The sequence below is a fragment of the Meriones unguiculatus genome, chromosome 3 (genome assembly GCF_030254825.1).
Source record: "Meriones unguiculatus strain TT.TT164.6M chromosome 3, Bangor_MerUng_6.1, whole genome shotgun sequence".
NCBI lineage: Eukaryota > Metazoa > Chordata > Mammalia > Rodentia > Muridae > Meriones > Meriones unguiculatus.
Genome location: NC_083351.1, coordinates 170,234,983 through 170,260,162, shown reverse-complemented (window position 1 = coordinate 170,260,162; position 25,180 = coordinate 170,234,983). Strand labels below are relative to the sequence as shown.

At 40.7% G+C, this 25,180-nt stretch overlaps 1 protein-coding gene across 2 annotated transcripts; it reads right to left on the bottom strand.

Annotated features, from left to right (window-relative positions):
• Positions 1-3,339: 3,339 nt before the first annotated feature.
• On the bottom strand, positions 3,340-24,861 carry Fgf5 (fibroblast growth factor 5). 2 transcript variants are annotated; one of them, XM_021640460.2, is made up of 3 exons: positions 24,129-24,861; positions 16,911-17,014; positions 3,340-5,111 (listed from the first exon to the last, which is right to left on the bottom strand). In XM_021640460.2, exons 1-3 carry the CDS (start codon positions 24,466-24,468, stop codon positions 4,770-4,772), a joined length of 786 nt encoding a protein of 261 aa, XP_021496135.1. In that variant the 5' UTR covers positions 24,469-24,861; the 3' UTR covers positions 3,340-4,769. The 2 variants fall into 2 exon arrangements, with proteins under 2 accessions (XP_021496135.1, XP_060236971.1); XM_060380988.1 differs by lacking the exon at positions 16,911-17,014 and having other exon boundaries at positions 4,950-5,111.
• Between the last annotated feature and the right edge of the window lie 319 nt (positions 24,862-25,180).

Below are 25,180 nucleotides of genomic sequence, written 5' to 3'. Positions count from 1 at the left end.
CATGCTTTTTAATTTTTCTTTTTTTTCCTCTCTCTCTCTACACAGTGAAGGCTAAGGGTTTTACACAGTATTATGTCCAAGGTAAAAATGAGCTTACAGAGGTAACCAGATTTCAGTCCACAATGATACAACTAACATGGCTTCCGGTCCTAACCATCATTTGCAGGAACTCTAGCCCTTAAAGGATATTTGTAAAGTCTTGTCGATAACTTAAGTTATTTTCACTAAGCAGAAACAATCTTCACTCCATGGCAATGCATCCTTTATGCAAACAAATAAACAAACAAACAAAACCAGAACTGACATCGATGGGAAATGTGCTTCTTGTGTGCTGTTTTCCTCTCCAAAATTTAAACTCACTGTCTCAATGCTTTGAGCGAATTGGGGCTGTTGCAGAAGTAGTACATTTTTATACATGTACTAATCTAGTATGCAGGTACACTTGCTCTCAGGGGCCCTCTGTGGAGGTAGATGTAGGACAACAATGAAACTTTTAAAGAATGTAAATGTATAGCATGTGTCAGAGTGTGGAATGTACACACTCTACAGAAAGCCTGCCACAAAACGCAGAACTGCTGCTGGATGCACAGACATAATTGCTCTCTGGAGAGCAAAAGAAGTCGTGTTGCCTCCTCAGCAGAAATTCACCTTCCTGTCCGAAATCTGATAAATTTTCCAGCTTCCCACAGAGGGAAACGACAGAGAATTTAATGAGAAACACATTGGAACGGGACCTGTCCCAGTGTGATTATGCATTTGCTAATCTCACTGTAGGGTACAGAAAAACTCAGTCTTCTCTCGGAGTGTTTATCTGAGAAGAAGGAAAACACATCTAGAAATAAATTACCCAAAGAGAAACGTCTCCACTCCCCTACTGATACCTACGGACATCTCACTAGACAGCTTGTTTGGTTTGCAAATAGCAAAAACATCAGGATTTGCTAACTAATACATTGGTACCTAAACGAACTCGTAGACGCTTGGCCTTTTTAGTATGGCCTCACAATTTGTGTGTAAGGAATCTTAAGTGCAATGATGAGGAGAGTGAATGTTCTCACTCGCATTGAAGGGGCTGTCACCGTTGTAAGCCCGTTGATCCAATCTCACTCTTGGTCAGTTGTTTAGTTCTAGGGATGAAACACAGGCCCCTCCGCATCCTAACAAACACCCCTCCACTGTGTTCTATCCCCAGCATTTGTTTTAAAACTAAGAACTTGTCTTTTAAAGCTATGTGTGCTTCTTACCTGACTGACTTCTTTCCCATGAGAGCCCTCTGTTTCACCCAGCTGCAGATTATAAGCTGGATCTAAAGAGAACCATGTCTTCTTTTGAAACCCACTTAGAATACTGTTATAAAGCTGGAGAAGATGTTAAAAATCAAACAACAGTGGTCATGTTAGAGCCAGTTAACTTGCAGTGTCTATGATAGGGTCAAAGGTGAGAACAGTAAGCTGAAAGGGATTGAAGAGCTGTTGATTTGTTAGCTACCATATTTCTTAACTTATAATAGTTTAAATGCTGTTTGATGACTTGCGGCACTAATACTGCTTAGAGCAGTGTTTCTCAACTTGTGGGTGGAGACCCCTCCGGGGGGAGTCAAAAGACCCTTTATGGGGGTCACCTAAGACCATCCTGCATATCCCATATTTACATTGCAGTTCAGAACAGTAGCAAAATTACAGTTATGAAGTAGAAACGAAGTAATTTTGTGGTTGGGATCCTTCACAACACGAGGCGCCGTATTAGCATCAGAAAGGTTGAGAGCCACTGCCTTAGAATCTTAGGCCTAACAACAGCCTTCCGTGACTTTTGTCTCTTCTCTCTTTTGAATAGAGCAAAGAGCTCCAGGTAGGAGGTAAATCTTTCTGTCTTCAGGAGATGAAAACTTTACTTTCATCGCTGTTTTGTGCAACTATATTAAAATTGGAAAGAAAATTGAGAGGCACTATGCTCTACCTAAAAGTTGTTTCTCTTAAACACTTTATAGGTGATTTTAAAAATAAACTTGCCCATCTGATTCCTGCTTTTTTTTTTTTTTTTCAGTTTCTAGACTATGTGTTATTTGGAAATGTCTCTTGCCAGTATCTGTCTTTTATTGTTGTGATACAATTTCACAATGTGGGACTACTATAATCTAGCTAAAAGGACAAAGATGTTTTATATTCACAGTTACTCATAGCTGGTTTCTTTCGAAGGAGCAGAGGTTGACTTGGGGAGACAGGATGCTGATCATCTTATCTGGACTCCTCTCTTTATGTCAATGTATGTTCCAGACAAAAATATTGTGAACTATCAGACATAAAACAATTACCAAAACTGAAGTATCAGTTGAGTGATGTTGATATTTTCTTGGCACCAAATGGCTTCCTAAATATTGACACTTTTGGATGAACAAGATTATAATAAGACATGGCATGGGATAATTATTTTAAAATAATCAGAAACCCCATAACTACCATCTCTTAGAAAGGTGTATGAGGAATTGCGCATGTGCATATCATGTGTGCGTGACTCGCTTAAGAAGTTCTCTGCTTAACTGTGCATTAATTACACGGAACCATATATTCCATAGCCAGGAAACTTCAGGTAAGTGTAATTTAATTTATTTTTCAATTTCAGTGTAGTTTTAAATTCTGAAACTAATGCCCTCACTTTTACATAATATATACTTGGTTGCTCTCCTCACTCAACCTTCATGTTAATTAAATCAAGTAAGCCATGCTTCTTAGTCTAAAGTGTGAGTGGTACTTAGCTGATTTGATATATGCTCTAATTTGTTAACTGTCACCTGTCTCTTCCCCATTTGTTAACACGATTATTAATCTGTTTCTTTGTGTACTCTAGTAACTTAATAAACAGTCCACAGTGTTTAAATAAATGAGAAGAGGGACTGTAACATTGTGCTGTGTAGCTAGGGGTTGTATGGCAGTTATATGGGAGTCTGATGCAACCTGCTTTGTGCAAAATGTCATTGCCTCATTTAAATCAGGCGTATTCTAAAGTATATGCTAATTACAATCTGCAGCAATTAATTACTTTGTGTGTTAAGTGAGATAGTTTGTTAACTTATTGACTTTATAACGCATTTCCAGACTGCATGCATGATATTTTAATCCTGGACCTATTATACATAACATACACATATAGTTTGTTCTCATTGAAGCAAGGTAACCTGGTTGTGTGACACTAAGTTCTGTTTTGATGTGTCTCAGCTCTGTGCGTCTGTACCAAAGTAAGCCGTAACCTCTAATATATCAGTAATCTCAAACATATCTGTATCAAGCACAGACGTTATGGGAACGCTTTTGCTCTACGAAAGACACACTTCTAATGGTCATCTCCACCTTTTTATTGCAGCATTTACAAATATAAGATGAACACTTGTATTTCATAGATCTCCATAAAAATGATTATCCAGGAAAATAAATTGTGTAACTTTGTAAGTTAAACTTGCTGTGATAATCCATTCAGTGTTTGATACTTGGGTTGAGAATGAAGTGTCATTTTCAACTCATCAAATTTGCAAATTGAGCTCCTTGAGGTTTCTAAGACACATCCGGGTCTTCTTATTACAGAGCAGATGCCCTGGCCACACTCATTATCTTTAGGATAGAAAGCACAAAGGCTGTTTGACTGACTAATAGAAGTATTTTTGACCGGGAGATTTGACATGAACGCCTGGTAAGTGATTCATCTCTTTCAGTTACACAGACACACACACACACACACACACACACACACACCCTGATTCATTTCTCCCTGTGGGTCCATACAGTAAGGATAACAGAGGGTTAAAGAAGTATTTTTAAGCACTCCAGTTTCTTAGTGTATGCTTGATGGGCGGAATAAAATGTATTTCCTTCAGGTCTTCCCAAATGGGGGCAGGGATTAGATAAAAGGAGAAGCAAAAGAGACAAGAGTTCGTCCTCCTTGGATGCTGTTACACTAAGCGCACTTTTGCCTCCGTCCTTTTCTTTACGTCCAACCTTTAAATCCATCAGACATGTCTGCCTGTTTTCCTCCTTCTAGCTGTGAGAGCCCAGCCACTAACGCGGTAGGATCCCACATAATGCCATGACTTTATACACAGTACACACCGCCAAGCCAAGCCTTTGGGACTCTGGAGGGACATTTCAACACTTCAAAAAATGCAGAACTAAACGCCCACGACTTGAGGTATGACTAAAATGAAGTAAACAATGCAGTGAAGAGAAAAATGCAAAGGAGATCCATGTGCTACCAGACAGGCTATCAAAATGTTTATAATCCATGAACAGCAATAAACTGGCTTGTGGCACGTTAATTAAAATAATAAAAGTAAGAAAATATGCTCAATGTAGAGGTACCTTAAAAAAAGTTTATAAAATATTTTATCTGCATCAAAATATTCTTTGGAAAACAAAAATAAAAATGCATCATGTATGTTCTTTCAGGTTGATCTGCAAAAGTCAGAAAAATACATAGTCTTGGCCATTGAACGTTCTGAACGACGCAGAACGCTAAACATCCACTAATCGCGAAGCCATTATACCTTACTCAGCTTGAAGAGGTGTGCTTCCTGGGTCGCTGCAGGGAATCCCGCTCCTGTGTCTATTTAAAAATTTAAAAAAGCAGTTTTGTTCCAGTCGAAGTGAACTACATACGACCCAACTTCCACGCGTGTAAGCACAGAGGAGGGGCACTGTGTCCGAACGTTTCCTTCAGGGTTGCGATGACGCCTGTAGGTCCTGAGGTGGCAAAGTGGTTTCCCACAAGGCCCCCGATGGGCATCATCCAAAGCGAAACTTCAGTCTGTACTTCACTGGGGCGGGGTTTCTGCGAGGCGGTGACAGGGGGACCTTTGGTTTCACGGGTGGCTTTTTCTTTTCTGGAACGGTGACGGTGAAGGAAAGTTCGGGTTGCTCCGACTGCTTGAACCTGGGTAGGAAGTGGGTGGATACGTGCTGGGGTTTGACCCGCGGGCTGCAGCCTCTCTTGGCTTTCCCTCTCTTATTCAGGGCCACGTACCACTCCCGCCCTGTCTTTTCAGTTCTGTGGATTGCTGACGCGTAGGTATTATAGCTGTTTTCTTGAAATCTCTCCCTGAACTTACAGTCGTCTGTGAATTTGGCCTGGGAGGGGGGAGAAGAGAACATTTAAGTTGTGACAATGTTTCGGGCAGACAGTAAATACGAAGTCTTGAAAATCCAAAAATTATACGAATCTAGACCCCTCCTATTCCCCTCCCTTTTTATAAAGCCATGTTCCTCTTAAAGCTAGCATTTGTGTGTGTGTGGAGGGAGGTGTTTCTATATTCCGACTTTATCTTTGTAACACTATTTTTTTGTTCATCATGTTTAGGTGATTCGGTGTTGTTGTTCACACAAACACTTGGAACGACTGAATTTGACCATTATAAACTCTCACTTTACTACGTATAAATGCTGTTACTGTTTTTAAAATACTTTGAACACTGTACCTAAAATTTAACATAAGATTTGCCCCTCCAAATACTCAAAAAAAAAAAAAAATAGAACTATGTTACTAAGAAACAGTTGCCCAATAAACCATACATTTGTGTTCACAAAGGACCACACTCCCACAGGGATGCAGTTAGCCGAGTCAGACGATTCTTTTGAAAACAGGCATACATTTTCCGTGTTATCAGTGTGATTTTTGTGCCGAGAGAGGGGTGGCATATGGCTCTATTAATATTGCATATGTTAGAGGATTTTTTTTTAGGAAAAAAATATTTTCACATATGTGGTTCACGAAAGTACATCTGATGCCAGGAAGATTAAAAAATAAAGCATCAGCATCATTATCAACGTTCCACCTGCATCTTATACATACCCACACAGTCAAGCGACCTTTGAAAGGCAACAGAGGGTGGAGGGAGCGGGGATCCATCGATGGGCAGCTTGTGGTAAGAGGACATGTGACCTTTGTGTGCGGGGAGCACCCGACAGCAGCGGAGGCGGTAGGCAAGAGCGGGAAAGCCCCATGGAAGCCAACATTTGGGCTGTGTCACGTAAGGACAGTCAGGGGGTGTACGAGTGAGGAAGAGCCTCCGGGGAACGTGAACGTGTGTTCAGACACAGTGAACACTTACCAGCAGATCAGTGTGACTGGGGATAGATGACGGAAACGACAAAGGACGGGGGCCAACAAAGGTAAGCCCGTGCCAGCCCTCCCCCGGAAAGAGCTTGTTTGCCAAATTGAGAAATCTGGGAGACTATGACGTTGGGACAGTCCCGGTATCCGTCGCCCTTCCTACCGTGACCTGGTAGTGCTGACTGAGCTCTTATCCTTCAGCTCCTAAGCAGAAGTCCTGCCTGCGTGGCTACTGTGAGAAAACAGCTTCCTAGGGTAATGATCTGTTGTTCCCATCCAACACAAGAGTCCAAAACCTGGACTGGCTTAGGAGTCCTTGTACCAGCTCAGACTACCAGGATTCACAGTTTCAGGGAGTCCCATTTGCGCAGGCTGGGTCTGAGACTAACTTAAGGTCCCCCACCCCCGTGGTGTGCTTCTGTGTAGAAAATGTTCTGCTCCTTGCTTTTTCTAATACCAAATTTTTCTCTGCAATGCAGAGAACACGCTGAAATCTGAAAGTCTGGACCCTGCAAGGAAATTTACATGAACGCATTATTGACGGTCCCATACACAACCTTTTACGTCTGCAAATCAGAAGACACAGCCAATAGCAGAGTGTTTCCAACATACTATTATGTGCAACAGACACCCCCAGTTCAGTTTTGTTTTGTTTTGTATTTCTGTGGGGGAGGGTGCTGATACAGGATTTCTCTGTGTAGCCTCTGGCTGTCCTGGAACTAGCTCTGTAGACCAGGCTGGCTTCAAACGCACAGAGATCTGCCTGCCTCTGCTGGGATTAAAGTCCTGTGCAGCTGCCACCACCCGGCTGGCTTTCCCCTTATTCTTTACAGGCAGGTCCGAGCCAGCTCCTCTTCAGGGGCTGTTCCACAATACAAGTACAAGTTCCACAGTACAAGTGCGCATTGGATCTGTCAATGCAGGTGTGTTAGAGAACTACCCCTGTGTGTGACACCATCTCTTCTTGTCTTTTTAAACTCCCAAGCTGCCAGCCTGTGTCTGCAGCAAGGGGGCTGTGATGACCCTTATTTGTTCAATGTTTTTTTTAAAAGAGACTTTTATTAACAAATTAAATGCAATTGTTTCTATAGCTGTTTACATAAATAAACACAGCTATGATTTTAATACTTTTTGTGAGATAGAGTCTTACCCTTGGTGGCCTAGAATTCTGTATGAAAACTAGTCTGGGCTCAAACTCAAAAATCAGGCAGCCTCTGTCTCCTAATAAAATATTATTGGTGTTTGATTGTTTGATTTTTTTGTTTGTTTGTTTGTTTCTGTTTGTTTTTACTTTATGGCTTTTTGAGACATGGCCTTAGCTTTTCTGGAACTCACTTTATAGACCAGGTTGACCTTGAAGTCATGGAGATCTGCCTGCTCCTGCCTCCCAAATGCAGGGATTAATGGTGTGTGCCACCATACCCGGCTTCCAGTTACAGTTTACAATAAAAATTTTAACCGGCTCAGCTGTTGTGGCTCCATAAAAGGACAAGAGGCAGATTTCATTAGAAAGAATAACAGGCCAGAGCTGCACACGATTCAGGGTCAGACTCCTTTGCTAGGTAGGATCTGGCCTTAATCTTTAGCATCTCAAATAACAAAACCCAATGTTGCCAAATAACAAAGGCACACGTAGACATGTCTGTTTTTGCTTTTGTTGTTGTTTAAGTGGGCTGCATTGTTTAGTCTTGTTTGCCCTCATGGTTTCTAAAGAAGTGAAGACAAGTCTTCCTTCTAAGGATATATCAGAAATGCACATATTCATGTGAGCACACGCACACACACATGTATGCATATGTGCATACACAGAGCATATTTAAAAACATGTACCGGTCCCATCCTGGAGTGAAAAAACCCACTTATCCAATCCCTAAAATTATTCAACATAGAGACTCTCCTCTCTTTGAAGGATTCCTGCTCTAAAGTTCATTAGAAGGCTCTTGGAAGGTGATAGCTATTGAAGTAGTCCATCCTTCAGAGGTGGCACAGAGTAGATGCCCAGTACGCTGTGTAAAGCCTCCCATTTGTTACATGTCCTACTTGAAAGCCTGAGTCAAAAGAGTCAGACTGTTTGGGGTCTCTTAACTGACTTATAATTTGTGTTTTGTCTGAAAATGTCACCCCGGTCTATGATGTACCAGAATTATTTGAACAAATCTCTCTGTGCCCTTTTTCATCAGGAAATCTAGTTACATCTCAAAGGACTGACAGCTCCTGTCAATATTCTCACCTCCTCGAAGGTAAGCAGGGGACTAAACAGAATCTTGTTGATACAATGGTAGGTCTGCATGGAACATCTCAAGAGCAGAGTGACCAGAAAACATGAGCCTAGCACAAGACATACACACTTACCAAAGTGAGTACAACTACCTTTTTAAAACCTTGGGGAATAACTTTCTAGAGTAATTTTTTTTTTTTTGCTTTTTTTATGGAACATAATTTTTCTGCCCCAGTCTCCATGAGTTCATGTGTGTATCAGTCCTGCTGTGTCTGGGTGACACTATTTCCTGGAGGCAATCTATCCCCTTTGGCTCTTACAACCTTTCTGCCTCCCCTGCTTGAGGCCTGGGGGAAGGGGATTGATGAATACATCCTATCTAGGACTGAGTGATTCTAGGGCAATCTTCATTTTCATGTTGCATTTCCGCTTTAAGTTACAGGACATTTGGTAATAAAGCACGTAGTTTTAAAATGATAGAAATGCATTATTTCCCTAGGGGGAAAAGTGAAGTTGGCATACACGCTTTCGTTTATTGAAGGTATGATAGAGACAGATAAATCAAATGCTAAATTAAGCCACAGAAATCAAGACTTTTAATTTCAGAATCCAACCCCGTATCTGTCTCTAAAGCGAAAAGCTTCAGATCTCTGTCTTTGCTGGACAGGGTGGAACACTCACCCAGGAGGTAAGGCAAGAAAATGGCCAGGAGCTGAAAACAATTTTGTCTTAACAAGGAAAAAAAATTATTCCTTTCTTTGTTTCAAATATGTGTTTTAATTGGTTTGATAGCTATTGTGGACATTTTAGCCAAATGTTATGCTATTAGCTGCTTCTACAGAGAAAAACTAGATAGGCATATAGCCCTTCTGATTTTTCTTAATGAAGTAAATTATCTGTGCTTTTCTCTTTAATTTCTGCTTCATCTTACCAAGAGGCCATGAGTTGAATATTAGAGTGAAATATCCAAATCAACTAATCTATTGTAGTTTGCTATTTCTGTAAAACTTAAACAATTAAATTGTGCTTGCTTGAATATCTAAATCATTACACGGAGGGAAGGGATGCTAAAGAAAGCAAGAACATTTTGTTGTCGAATACGGTGCTTTCAGCTATGGCTACTTAAATGTTGACAAAGGGATCAAGAAAGCTGCACTCAACAAACAGTGATGGCAAAACCGACCTCTACCTGCAAAAGAACTAAGTTATAAGCACATCTCTCATGCTGCCCAAAACTACATGCGAAGTGGATCAAAGACCTCAACGTGAAAACCCAAAGTGCCAAAACTACCAGACAATAGGGAATATATTTCAAGTTATAGCTCTAGCAAGAACTTTCTGAACAGGACAGTGACACCGGGTACACCCCAAGAATCAACGGGTGGAATCATGGGAAATCAGAAAGTTTTTGGACACAAAGTAAACTATCAGAAAGCCTGCAGAATACAGCTGTGCTGCAGACAGAGAGAGGGGTGGTACCTGGAGTACCCAAAGAACTGTAAAAAGTAAACACCAAGGAAACAAAACTGCCAGTTGATAAGTGGGCATCAGCATGCAATTTTCGAGAAAAGAAACACAAAAATGACCAATACTTACTTTTTTTAAAGCATTCAACATCAGCAGCCAACAGGGAAACTTCAAATCAAGACTACTCTGAGTTTCATTTGGTCCTAATCAGAACGGCAAGATCAACCAATCAAACGGCAGCAGATAATGGTTGGGATGGAGGGAGGAGGAGTGTAGAGACCATGGAAATCTATATGGAACTACTATATGGGATCTAGTTATACCACCGTGGGCTTATACAGACACCACTCTGTATCCTACCATAAAGATATACACCCGTGTCTGTTGCTGCATTATTCACAGTAGCAAGAAAATGCAACCAGCTTAGGTGACTGTCTACAGCAGGACTGATAATGGAAATGTGGTACATGCCCAGAGTGGAATTTTATTCTGCTGTAAAGAGTAATGAAATCATAAAAGTTTCGACAATTTGGTGGAGGGGATTCAGTGAGGCAAGTGATACACAGAGAGACTAACACCACATGTTCTCTCCAATCTCTTGGTGTTTTTTTATTAATATACATGAGAGGGAAGAGAAGGTACAAAGCTATGAAAAGAGATGATTGCAAGGAAGGGGCCGGGAGGATTAAGAGAAAGGAAAAATGAGTAATAACAAGTTGTATGTGAAAACAATGAAACCTAACACTTTGTAGGCTAATTTAAAAACTAAATAGATAGCTAAGTAAGTAAATAGTGTTTTAATTCTACTGTCTGGTCTCAGAGTGTGGAATCCATTCTAAAATATGGGTGCTTTTTAAAGGTTCTTGCCACACACCCATAATCTCAGCACTGGGAAGGCCAAACCAAGGATCTCTAGTTTCAGGTCAGGGCTATGCAAACACCAGCTCTCAAAATGTAAAACTACGGATGAAAATGCAGTGCCTGGGAAAGGTGTCAATGGAAAGAATCTGGATAGATGACACATAACATGTGGAGTTTATAAGGCATTTAATCCAATTATTTATTTTGCACCGTTTTCATTGACTGGCTTCTTTCTCTTAAAAATGATAAATTTAAGAAATAATTAACTTAAGCTAAACAATTAAAATGTGGTTATACACTGCAATGAAGCAAATCTTGGTCGAATCGTGCTTGAAGCAGTTTCCAAGCGGCATGGATCCCAGCTTCTGCTTCCTCTACCCCCTTTCAGTAAGACTTGGTTCCTTCCTCTGCTGCTTGTACCAGTGTTGCTGGCAGAGCAGGTTTCAGAAGCACAGGCTGGCTGTATGGTTAGCCATGTCCTGATGCAAGTCAATGTGTGCTCAAAGGAGCTGCCCTTTGCCCTTTACCCTTTACCCTGTAAGGCATATGGAGGTCCACGGTAACCCTGCTGTGCTCTCCCGGCAGGGCCAGAGTTTCTGCTTGACACTGAACATCTTACCATTCTGTATCTCATTTCTTCCTACTGAGCTACCAAATACCTGGATTGGGTTTAAGAACAACCATCCTAATAATACAGTGGCAAATGCCAACCATGAGATCTCGCCTCTTGCAGGAATTTTCCTGAAAATCAGTCAAATAGCTAAAGCTCTACATAATCTTGGAGGACTCACAAATTTTATACAAATATTTAAGCAACTTAAAAATAAACAACCTTAAGGACATCAATATAACTTTTTAAAAAGGTATAATTTAGCAGCTTTGAAATGCCCATTCCCAGGGATCTATCTCTAAAGATTCTGTTTTGGGAAGTGTGAGATGAATTACTAGCCGCATGCTAGTTGGTAGTGACGGATGTGAAGTAAGGCCTGTACATGGAGAATGGGAACCGAAAACAGGTGTTTTATTTCTGGTGTCTTTAATAGCCCTAAAAAACTGCACTACTCCATATCCAGTGATTAGCCTACATTATTTACCTCCTGGATTAATTAAGATACTACTATTTGGCCTTAAGTCACCTACAGTCTCATATTTTCAAGTACCAGGTTGAGCGTGTGGTTCCCGTCTCCTCTTCTGACTGAGGCCATAGTTCTTTCCCTAACAGTGAAAACTGAGACCATCTCCTTACTTTTGTGTGGCGTACTTGCTCTGAAGTTCTTCCATTTTTAAACACTGATGGAAATGCTAAGTACCTTAAGCCATCAGAGAAACGCCACACCATTACCTGCATTAGGCAACTCAGATATTGAAGCAACAAGTCCATTCATTTTGCCCAAATTTCTTCAATAAAGGCCTTCTCACTAGCCTTACAGAAGACAAAATTAAAGTCATACACAGGAATTAATTACAAAGGCAGAGCCCCGAACTCATGCCAGATCCCAAATGGCTGGACCTTTCATTTTTCTGTATGAAGAAATTTCTGTATATAGAAATACTGTGGGTATTTCTATACATATAACCCATGGTCTTGACTGGAAGAATGGATCATACTAATCTATTTCTCTAAGCGACAATGACAAGTATCGCTCAAGTCTTTCCGTTCCCCCCTGTAGCACACATGTTCAGCTTTGGGTGCTGTTCGCTGGCTCCTCCTCACTGCCCCCAGAGCTGGCCGTCCAGTCCAGGCTCTCTTCCTGGGCTAGCCAGCTGGCACCCTCTGAACCCAGGAAAGGAGGATGTTATAGAGCTCACTCAGGGCTGATCAGCACACATTCCAAGCCTGTTTCGTAAACTCTGCAATTAGCTTCCCTTCCAAACATTATCCCCTAAAACCTAGAGACATAAGAAAATAACCATTTGACCACATGCCTTTTGTGTAGTTAAGCCAACACACTTTCCCCCAATATGTAACAAGCCATTGTGCATACTTCATGGAAAGACTGAAGTACATGTGATATCCAACCTCTCCAAAATTCATTCATTCATTCATTCATTCATTCACTTTAGGGTTTAAAGTACTAAAATGGACTGTAGTGCGCCAAAAGGACTCCATGCTTATGACAACAGGAAATCCCTGCCTCTGTGACAGTGTGAGCTTGGGAATCTTGTCTAAGTTTGACTCCTTGGCAAAAGGAAAACGTAACAGAGAAGAAGTCTCTATTGTGAGACTAAGCGTGTGGTTCCAACGAATAAGGACTAATGGCTAGTAGGATTTGGACTAATCTAAATAATTGAAGAATCACAGCTACTTGACCGAAAAGTCAGAAGGAAAGATAGGAGATCACCAAGCATCTGTCAGAGAACACGTTCTGTGTTCTGGAAGATTTGTTTAAATAGGGAGTGATAATAGTTGCCAGGCACTACAAGAGGTATTCTGTGCATATTAACTCACGTAAAACACAGCCATCACAGCAGGATGGCACTATAATTTTCCTATTTGTTTCACCTTTAAATGCAAAAAACATAAATATTAATTAAAACGTCCCAAGTATGAAGTAGAATTTGGCTATGAGTTGGTCTGTGTACTTAACTGCACACCCAAAGAGATTCATGCTCACACCTGAACCATGTAAGGAAAATCGAAAAAGCTACACTGAGGGGCTTTCAGGAAGGACCCATAACCTGAAGAAAGGCCATGAACAGATGTTAGAGAAGGCCACATGATCTGAGAAAGTGCTTCCATCCAGAGTATGTTGAGACAGAGAATAGGAGCCACAATGGTGATTTTGTCTCTCTAGGAAGCGATTATTGTCTCCTGTTCTCCATAGCCCCTGACACATTTTGACAAGGACACCATACACTTTTGGCCCATCACATTCTTTCTCTCTCTCAGCACAGGGAAAGAGTATGGGTTTGGGGAGAACCTGAGAGGAATTGAGGGAGGGAAAGCACATAACCAGAATATATTGCATAAAGATATTTTCAATTAAAAATGTCTTGTCAAAAATAAAAAGAAAGTGCTGAGAAGCCCACACAGTAAGAACTTGCCTGTCCTTAGCATTGGGAATCTGGGAATGGTTTTGAGCAGAGGCCCACAGAGATAAGAGGATGGGGTGAGAGCTTGTAGCACCACCTGTCCACTGGACATTCAAGTAAAACTTCTATTGTGAAATTAAGAAACAGGACAATTAGGTCAGCACCAGCATTGCCTCATTCATACTGCTCAGGGTTGCAGCTTTGGTGTGCCATCTTTGTGTACACAAAAGAGGTAGCATTCCGTGCATTAATTTTTTTGGGAGGGGGGAACCAAGCAGTTCTTTTCTGTGTGAAAGTTCAAATAGAGAGGGCTTCCCTAAACAGCACAATGTCACGCTGAAAAACAACATATGCATCCCTGTAAAGCTCTGTGGCAGACACTTAGGGGAAGGGTAGGACCAAAATGATTATGTTCTGAATCCAAGGGAAGGACGAAAGGTGGAAATTAATTTACAACTTTACACATCGAGTCTAGAATTTCCTTCTCCTTTGCTTGCTAAGAGTGTGCTATAAACACTCTTAATGATCTTCCCCAGTGTTCCTTTCTTACATATCATATAGGGTGAGGGTATTATTAAATCAGGCACTTAATTCCTATAAGCACATGAAAACAATGTACTTTGTTCCTAAACATGATGCTTTCTTTTAAACTAACTTGCACCTACAAAGCATTTGGACATTTAAAGAGGAAGTTTGAAGGGGATACAGTTTTCCTTCAATCACATAACTGTAACCTTAGGGAGATTTCTAAACATCTCAGGCTCTTTCCTTGCCTTAGTGTCTGATGAGATAACATGAGTGGAAAGTGTTTGCAGAACTGTTAAAGTGCATCACCCTTGCCTCGTGACTAACTTCAGCTCTGTTGGCAGAACTGAACTGAAATGGATAATTCGCTCTAGTTGGATTACTTTCCTCAGAGTTACCTGGACACGTAACACCTCTCGTTCAGTTTCATTTTGGACATAGAAGGTGAAAGGTAGCCTTCAGAAAATTTGTAAATATAAAGCAACTCACAAAATAAAAGTTACTAGGTCTGCAGGTCTGCATTAATTGGTTGGATGATACTATGACTTTGTAAATACCAAAACCAAGTCAAGTATACATGTTGAAAGTTATAAGAATGTTTTTAACATATTCAGCTATGGTGAAAACAGTAAAGAAACCAGCTGCGCATAAAGCCGATAATTGCTATGATTAATGTTATTTCTAAACTCGACTTCTTTAAAAATAAATCACTTCATAATTTAATTAGGTTTCCATCTAGAGGGAAAAAAGTGCTAATAAAAGCTCAGACAAGAGAGTGTAGGTTTGGGCATAATTGTGGGGCTTAATTTTTTATCTACAGTTTAGCTCAAAGTCATCAGAATGACTTTTGTATCAAAGAGCACCAGTGAGTGACAAGAGCAAGGCTCGCTTTGCACTGTTTAAAAGTCATTATTCCATGAAATAACTTTAGCCTGCCAAGATGAGAAAGAATAACAGATGCTGTTTTTGAGTTATCTGCATTATTTCTACCAGTCATCCTTAGACATTTGGGTCAAATTTCTAGAAATTAGTTACTTGCATTTGACAGAGGAATCATGTATCCTAACCTCTTGGTTTGACCCTTCTAATTGGCACCCATTTATAATACTTTGCTTTCTGTAGCAATTATCCTCTAGCTGCCCAAGTTTCATCTATTTTTGTATGCACTAGTGCACAGATGAGAATATTCTCAATGTTAAGATTTCTCCTCTCACAAACTTGTAAGAAGTGATTCTCTGCACTTGTCTTGTACCTTATGATGCTGAGATTTTGAAGGTTTTACATCCTTAAAGTAGAACAATAAAAAATTGTTCTTTTCCAACGTGGATGTGAATTTTTAGTGATCGAACATCATTCTTAACAAAATGAGACGTCTGACTTTTCCCCGCACTGATAAAGAATTTTTTCCCTTTATTTAAGTCAAATGTTACTTTTAGTTGTTCAATTATATTAATCATTTAAAAAAAAAAAAACTGTTATTCCTTGCTAGAGTACAAACAACCCAGAAATGTAATAAATTACTTTTGTAAATCTTGAAATTATTGACTGAAGAGTTTAAGGAAGGCCTTTCATTAATCTTTGACTGGAGTGGTTTTGCACATAATTTATATTAAGTTTAGTTTACTACATGTAACAATAAACACGGTTTATTGAACATTTACGAGATAACAAATGCTGCTCTAAGTGCTTCAGATGTGCTATCTCACTAAATCCCAAATAGCTGCAGTGTTCTTCAAAAGTTACTAATTACTTTAGGTGAAAAGGAAAGGGAATTGTAGAAGTTTTATGGGTATAAATGAGTGGAATTCTGACTGGATTATTAGAGCAGATGATTAAAAAGTCAGTGTCCATTGATTTCACTAAGTTAGACTTTCTATATGCTTTAAAAATTACAAAAAAATAGCTATTCATTTATTATTAACTAAAGGACTAACTTTAAAGAATATTTTTTTTAATTATTAATGTGAAAAATCTAATATATCACAAAAAACCCTAAATTACTTGTAAGTGTGATGCAAATACATGAACACAAATAATCAGAATCTGGACGTAGTAAAAGCTAAGAAACAAATAATTTTTAAACTAATTACAAAGTATGTAAGCACTCTGAAGAAATCTTTTGAATGTTAAGATTAGTGTTAAGTAATTATATCTGATCTGACAAAAACAAAAGTCCCCTAGCTCATCAAGAACAATTTCTTTCTGGGAGATGAGAAGCTACGTGTTCTTTCATTCTATCTCATACTAGCTTTCATGAAAATGTATATTACTTAGACCCAAAGTTGATATCATAAATAACCTGTAAAATCAAATAAGAACTCCTGTATCTATTAAACACACATACCACCAAATAAACATGCAAAAGTTTACTTGGTGCAACAAATAGCTCATTGCTGTTACAGGTGCGACCCCAGCCCCTCTAGGAAATTAACAATGGCAACCACTGCGCTGAAGATTCTTTATAGTACATTTACCCTTCATAGTCTTGAAGGTTCTATTTATTTTCAAGACAGTGATATGTTCAAACAATTACTTGCAGACACATACACAATTGGTTGTACATACATACGACATATAATTTTAACAAAAAAATCAAGTTCTTTAAGCAAATTGTCTACCTTAGCTTACTGATTTTGAGAAAAAAAAATACTTTATTTTGTTACAAATGTTACCTCAAGAGCACCTTTAACAAATACGAAGTGGTTCTACTTACACTTGCATGGAGTTTTCCTTTTTTTGACATCGCTAAAAATTTGTTGCTGAAAACTCCTCGTATTCCTACAATCCCCTGAGACACAGCAAATATTTCCAAAATACCTAGGATGACAAAAATCCCAAAATAAAACACAGACTCTTCTACACAGAACTGTGAAGAATTCAATGTCTACACCAGCTGTTCTCAGTCTTTACTTCTGAGATTAAACAAAACATGTAATCATCTTTTGTGACATTCACTGTGCTAAAGAATGGCTAGCATCCGAGTGCACACTCGGAATGACTTATTTTGAGATTCAGAAATTTTATTCTACATCCCCAGTGATTCTGTATTTGTAGGTTGTTTTTAGCAAATTTGACAATTGTCTTTTCAAATCTTAAAGGTTTTGAATGATGCTTTTTTAATATTTCTGAAATAATTCTAGTTTGTTACTATTCCATCAGTATGAAAAATTAAGAAGCCTGGAAAATGATACTTTCTTACATAAAATAAACCCCTCTCTTTTATTTATTATAATTTGAGAACTTAAATAAATACATGCCATATTCAGTCCTTTAAGCCCATAAAAGCCACGCTTAAGATACTGAAAACATTATAAATCACATTTGCTCCCATGAACTGTTTGACGAATTATGCTTTGAGAAATTTTGCATTTTAAGTCATTTCCTAGGACAACGTAGCAATCTATATAATGTTGTGAATGTGTAACCCAGTCTGTAAGTCAAGCCAGTATGCCTTCATCCCCTACCATCATTTCGGAAGTCATGTGTGCTGAGTCAAGAAACTGTCCACTGCGATTCACGGAGAGTTCTCATAAAATCAAGTGTGTATTCTGTGCATAGTCAGAAAGCCTGCGGATTACTAATAAAGTCACAAAAGACTTTATACAAATATGAGTAAAGGCAATCCTATTAGTTATGCATATGAAATTATTAAAAATATAGAAACAAGTAATACAGCTCACTAGAACTGAGAGAAAAACAAAGAAAGCATGGGGAAGGCAAAAGCACACTGGGCACGTGGACACAGCTGTCTCAAGCATTCACGACTAAGCAGGCTGTCTCAGGAGAACTCTGTCAAGGTGACACCTTCCTCAGTTTTCCTTGAAATAGCCATCTCCCCCTGCAGTACTTGATGTATGTGCAAAGTTATTCAGTTTACTGACAAGGACGACAAGTAGGAATAGATGTACCAGTTTATTGAGGGTTTGTGGTGTACAACACAAGCTGAGCACCTGTCCTTGTCACAAATATTACTGTGTACTTGCTTTGTTTAAACACTTAGGAATTTCAGAGAAAAGGGAATACCCAGAGAGCTATTTTTTGTTATTATTGTTTTGAACAATCTTAACCAAGAGAAAGAAAACCATCTCAGAAAATTTGCAGGCACCAATTTAATGCTGTCTTTTCATGAGAAAAGGAAAAAAAAAAACAAAAACAAAATAAAACAGCAACAACAAACAAAACACTTAACAAGGAGCTGTTTTTGTTTGCGTAAGAGAGTGCAACAGACACTAGTGTCCTGAACATTACTGCTTTTAAAATGAAACGTTTCTAAAATTTAATTTATGCAGAATTTAATATAAAAGTTTGCTTGTGATACACATCCAAAGATTTAGAAGTGCTGCCGTTTTACCAGATGCTGGCAAAGCACGCAGAATACTTTGTAAAGTCACATTCATCGGTTTATACAGAGCATAATATGTATACATATTTAAATTTGACTTTTTAAAATTTAAAATTTACTTTGCATGTAGGATATTTACCTTACTAAACTAAATTAGAGACATAGTACAATAATGGTATTATTATTAAAATAGTATTATTACTAAATTATGACTAGTAGATCTGGTTAAAAAAAACTATGTTTGAATCAGAATTAAAGAATAATACTGAAAGCATCAGTTATGAGTTCAAATAGCGGGTCATGGGTGACGCTGTGTTCAGAAGCAGAAAGAGACCCTCGTAGGTGCTGCCCTTTGTAGAAGGAGTGACATATCGGGACAATGAGGCTGGAGAGATGAGATCGGGATTCCTTTACTCCTAGGTACTCAGAGCTCCACGTTGCTAAGGGCTTCAGTATCACACATTTATACACTCCAAAAAATATTTTTCTAATGATTTTTTTTTAAATTCAATATTTTCCATACTCTAATTATTAGGAATCCTTGACAATGAAGTTGAAGAAAATTCTCTGTTCACTTTATGGATGTACTCACCTCTATAAATGTAAATTGGACAAGACCAAATCCTCATGTTTCAGTCTGACTTTTGAGATGTTAAAATTAGATGATTTTACAAATATTTACTTGGTTAAAAAAACAAACAAACAAACTATGTTTTGTTTAACTAAACAACTGCTTTCTGACCGTATGACCTTCATTTGGTCTCATTTAACTTGTATCTCAATATACTGCATATTTTATTCTATTTGTGTTGATTATATACATTTAATTGCAATTAATTTTAAATATGGGCAGATGATGACGTGATGCCTGTAAAAGTGTTATTTTATTATGCAATGCATGGTTTGTCCGATAAACTCCATCATAAAAATAATGTATTGCCAGGTCATGGAAAGATTATATAATTCTGAGATTTTTGTGTATCTGAAAGCTTAATATATGTATGTATGAATGTATGTGTGCATCCATGTGTATGTATGTATGTGTGTTATGTATGTATATAAGAATAGTTTTTCACACAGGCAACTTTGAAATTAGTCTTTTAATCTTAGTGTTATTTTTACCTAATTTTGGAATCATTGTTAAAAATCATAATTTCTAAACTGATGACAATAATGATTTCAGTGTCTTGTTTTTTAGAATACCAGCACAATTCTATGACTCACAATAGGCTTTCTGTTTCTCTTTCCAAGATAGCACAGGTCTACTTTACAATGCAGATCTCAGCAGCTCATTAAAAAATTCTAGGAACTTTAAACCTGTGTGTACTACTAAGTCATGAGTTAAGAAACATTTCTCTAAAGCCGACTTTTAAAAATTCAGTATTATTTGTACCGTAATCTTCAGGAGTTGGTGATAATAAACTTGAAGGAAATTTCTTGTTTACCCCGTCGATGTCAGGACAGTGTCCATAAGCAAAATTGTGGATGGCAATTGTCTCACAAGCCAGGCAGTGACCTGCAATGCTGTACTGTTTCAGAGACACCCCAGGTAGACCCGGGTAGGGCCCTTCATGAGACAATGCACTGTCATGAGGATACCCTGCCTTCTCTCCTCCCCGATAGGGACATGTGTTCTCGAGTTGTTCTTACTATTGTGTCTCCCTCCTGCTTAGGGACGGATTTAGTGACCTCAGGATAAATTGATTCATATCCAGGTACTAAAGATGGTGTGTTACCTTTCCCAAGATGTTCATGATTAAGAGGCAAGAGAGACAGATAGGAGGGTGAAGAAGTCTTTCTTAACAAAATGTCAGGATTGATATCAAGGTTAAAGGAGACAAAAATTCTTGGTGTCTCTACCGTTGGTCCTTAATCTTCTTACTTCACACTATAATTACACTTTTTTAATAAGTTTACTTCAGTAAGAAAACACATACATAGCTTCCTTCCATGTTCTCCCTTGGCTCTCAGTGGGGGATACGGTTATGACAGACTAGGAGAATAAAGGCTAGAACAACATAGATACCACTTGTGTTCAGAAGCTTTCGATAACATATTTGAAAATTCCCAAAGAAAAAATATGGCGACACTGAAGTTTCTCTACATTCATCCATGGCAACAGATCTGTTCTGCCAAGTTACCAAGTCTTGGTCGTGAATGATCCAATTTAGCACAGTCTTTGCTGATTAAATTAGTAACAAAATTTCCCCCTGAATTTCTCTGCACAGTGAGTTCTGATTTAGCCAGCCCCAGAAAATGTCTGATGACTTTATGATACCAAAATGGATAATCAAGTCAGATTTTCAAAACAAAGTCTAAAACTGAAGATCTCTTAGTCAAAATGTGAATGAAAAAAAAATTTTTGATTTTGTGTGATTGCTTTGTATAGCCATCACTGATAGTTTCCTGCTCTGAACTGCTACCTATGTGATTTTATAGTTTTAATGGCCCAAGGTTAGTCAGCCAGAGCATTGTATTGACACTGAACCTGACAGCTTGTTCAACACTGAACAAGCAGCTGTTCGTTTCTCTTCACGGTTGGAGCTCATAATCCCTCATCTTCCCTACTCTTCATCTTTCCCCAGTATTGCCTTACCACAAGGGTTCATACCCAATAAGCCAGACATCATAATTCTGTCTCTAAAACATGGTGCCACTACTGAACGAGGCAAAACAGGACCTTGCTAATTGATGTACCTAAAGGGATGCTTCAATATCTGTGGCTAAAGCATGATTTTGATAGTAAAACCAAACAAATTTTCACAATTGGCAAATACATGTAATATTGAGTGAATGTGACATTTTATCTAACACACACACAAAAAAGTCTTCTTGTGGCATCTTTAAAAAAAACTTTACACTGAAGGTTTTTGTTTTGTTTTGTTTTGTTTTGTTTTCCAGTGCTCTCCTGGCCTCTCTTGTCAAATGCAAAAAAAAAAAAATGTTTCTTCATATATTCTAAACAATAGTCCAAGGTTAATACCTCAGCTTACATAAATTTCAGGGATCTATCAAGTACTACCTTTAAAGTGCACTGAATAATCAACTGCAAGTAGAGGCTGCTTTTCTCTCATGGCTATGTAAGTGTAAAGAGCCATGTTACATCCCCAAATTCCATGCATTTCCACTGCACATAAAAACATTTCATAGAGGGGTGTTGGGAACTCCAGGTATCAAAAGCAATCGCTATGACTGTGAGAGTTAAATAATGTTTTTCTTTGAGAAACAAAACAAAACAAACAAACGAAAAATACTGTGAAGGCAAAGCCAGAGAAAATGAAAAAGAAAAGAAAAAGTAACACAAAAGTGACCAAAGCATCATGCTTTCTAAGGCAGGTGCCCTACCTTAGGTGCATGAAGGAATGAATGGGTGAATGAATGAATCACTCAATGGGTGAGTGAATGAAAGCCAGTCTTTTGAAAGATACAAATTAAACTCTGAATGGCTGTTTAAAATTGTGGGGCTGGGTATTAGAAAAAAAAAAAGCTACTTACAAAGTTTAATTAGTTACTTAGGATGCATCTTCGTTGTTTTGTAGTCACCTTTCAATGAGGATTTTAAAATAAATTAGCCCTTGGAAATAATGGACAGCTAGCCAGCTTCTTTAGATAAATTAAGTCTGTTGATCTGTTCTCACTTTCCCTTATTTGTGTTTCTGTATGTACCGGGTCTACCAAGGCCTAAACTGCAACCACATTTAGCTTGAGTGTGCTTTTGTAATGAAGATGGAACTCACCAGCTTTCAGAGCTCCCTAACACTTCAAAGCTACCCCAGACGCAGGAGACTCCAACCTTAACTGCCTGCTACCTGCTATCTGGCTCTCTCCTGAGCAAGGAAAGGTTGTGTGGAGTTGATGCCGATTTCCTGGATATATTCCCAGCAACAAAATAGAGAAAAGGTTTTCTCCAAGAGCTAGTAAGATTGCTGAAAGTGGAGGCTAAGAGATATCTCGTGGCAGAACTGAATCCTGCAAAATGAGGAGGGTGAGTGGAAATACTGAAACAGAAGCAGCACCTCCAAGAAGCATCAGAAAATTCACCCTTCCTAGAGCAGACTATTCTGTTCATCCAGGAAGACCGGAGTTCTTTCAAACGTAAAGACAGGGGTGATCACCGTGGAGCATCCTGGAAGCCCTGAAACTCGATGGGATGGGAGCCTAGGGCTCTTCCTGTTTTGCACTGCCTCTCCACCTGCACTTCAGCCGGCTGAAGGGGTGCTCTCCAAAGACAAAGCACTCAGCCAGCTGGCTAGGAACAGCACCTGTCGGGACGCTACCGCCAGGATCTCAGCCTGATCCTCTTAACTCATTAAAAGAGGCTGGTCATCCGCCATCCCACCTGTGCTTGGATTTCCAAACCCTCTCCACAGGCCCCAGCCGACTGTCAGCCCAACAAACACAGCCCTCGGTTCTCGGAGCTGAGTAAACAGAGGCGTGCTAGTCACTGGCCCGGTTTGGAGCACCTGGGAGCCCCCAGGAAGACCAGAGGGGCCAGGTGACCGCACAGCACCATCTCCCGGCCCCATTTCCGCTCTCCCTGGGAGTCTGAGCGGTCCCCGCTGTGGCTTTCACCTGGAGGACTAAGCCCTGCTGGAAAAGCGATCAGAATCTAGTGAGAAAACGCCTCGCTGGACCCCAGAGACGACCCCAGTCCCGAGCACACAGCTCCAAATGAGCGGCTCACCTCAGCCGCCTAAGCAGCAGCGAGGGGAGTGCGGGTGGCTACTTCGAGGGTCCAAAAAAAGGCAGATGGAGTGGAAGGAGCGCGGGTGGAGTGCAAGCAAAGAGGAAAGGAGAACGGAAAAAGAGAGGACGCAGAAAAATGTCAAGTTATGCCCAGTCTACAACCATTTCAACCTCCCCCGTGGCTCCTCTAAAATTAAGAACTTTTCTTTCCCCTGACTCTCCCTGGATCCCAGAGGCCAACGTCCAGCTCTCGGCTTACTAAAGGCTGGTCAAGCCAGCACTGGACTCTCTGTCCAGCCTTCCAGACCATACTGCCTTCTTGCAAGCAGGACTCTGCTCTCCCAAGTGTGGATGTGGATATCAATTCTAGGGAGACTTGTGCAGTTGGCATGAGTGTGTGTATGTACGTGTGTATGTATAGGTGTGTGAAATATGCCTATGCGTGCAAAGTTATGTACACATATTAATATAAACATACAATGTAGTTGAGAAAGGAAGTACTCAGATCTGATTCCTCCCCCCACCCCATAAACTCATCTGAATTGTTTGCCGGGAAAAGAGATTACTTTGACACTTACAGAAAAATGCGGCTCTAGTTGATAAGTAGAAAGAAATTGCACAGGGAGAAACACTGTTAATTCTTTCATTATTATTATTATTATTATTATTATTATTATTATTATTATTATTTTCTTCCCTCCAAGCTATGGTGGGAGGCTGGTCTTTTCGGCCAGGGCTGTTTATCTCATCACGGTAACCTCCACCTGGGGTTAGCCAACCTGCCGGACCATTTCCAGAATCAGCCGCGTCCCAGACTCTGGGGCTCCTGGAGGTGCCCCGTGGCCCAAAGGGATACTGACAGTCCCTCCCAGAACAGGTTTTGCTGGGGAGTGAGCAACTTACTTAAGACACTGGCTTCGTGGGAGCCGTTGACTTTGCCATCCGGGTAGATCTGCAGATGGAACCCGATGCCCACTCTGCAGTACAGGCTGCCGGTCCGGCGCCCCGAAGGGCTCCACTGGAAACTGCTGTGCTCCGGGCCGCTTCCCTGACTGCCCGGGGAAGCCGCGGCTGGGAAGGAGGCAGAAGACGTCGCGCTACTTCTGCCCCGGCTGCCGCTAGAGTCGCCCGGGTTCCTGGGAGCCGCCGGTTGCCCTTCGGGTGTGAGACGCTTCTCCCCGTGAGCCCAAGCGCTGAGGATCAGGTGGCTGCAGAAGAGGAGGAAGAGCAAGGACAAGCTCATTCTTCCGGCCGCGGGGGTCCTAAGCGCATCTTGCAGGGCTGGCTCCGGGCTCCGTAGCCCCCGCGCGGCTGCGTGCCTCTGGCGCTGCCTCCCTCGCCGCACTGGGTGGACATAGCCTCGGGGAAGGGAGAGGGAGAGGGGGAGAGAGAGGCCACCCGAGCGGATCTCGACGCTGGCACTGGGATATTTATAACGCCAGTGATCTCACTGCTCCGTGCACGCCTGCGAAGCTTCCCCTCACCCGCCGCTTTGTGTACTCACTGGCCGGTGCGGGGAGGGAGCGCCGTGGTCCCGGAGGCGGGGGTGTGAAGGAGGAGGGAGAAGCCATCCCGGGAGTGGGAGGAGGTGTCTTGCCTTCAGAAGCCGCCCCCCCCCCCGGGACGCTGGAGGAGCCCAAACACGGGCCACGCACCCCCAGCGGTTCTCAGGAGCCACACTGCCCTAGCCAGTGGCTCGGGATTCGGTTCCGCGCGCGCAAGGGGCACGGACGGAGGGACACATGGGCACTGGTTCCCGTCCTCTGCCGTCACATGTGCCCCAGGCTCTTTACCTAGCACCCTGTTTCCAGGTTGCTGGCTCCTACCGCCTGGAGCCTGGGAACCACTTTCAGAAGGGAACCAAAAACTGATTGGCAGCACTACTTGGGAAGGCTTTGGGGTGGCCCAGGTGGGAGAGGAGACAGGTTTCTGGCTGTCGTTGATTTATTCAAGAG

Excerpts from the sequence above, each read along its gene's own strand:
- Fgf5 (XM_021640460.2), bottom strand. The coding sequence starts at position 24,468 with ATGAGCTTGTCCTTGCTCTTCCTCCTCTTCTGCAGCCACCTGATCCTC. Across the intron at positions 17,015-24,128 it reads CCACGAAGCCAGTGTCTTAA|GTATTTTGGAAATATTTGCT; the intron begins GTAAGTTGCTCA and ends TTGTCATCCTAG. Across the intron at positions 5,112-16,910 it reads AAGGAAAACTCCATGCAAGT|GCCAAATTCACAGACGACTG; the intron begins GTAAGTAGAACC and ends CCCCCCTCCCAG.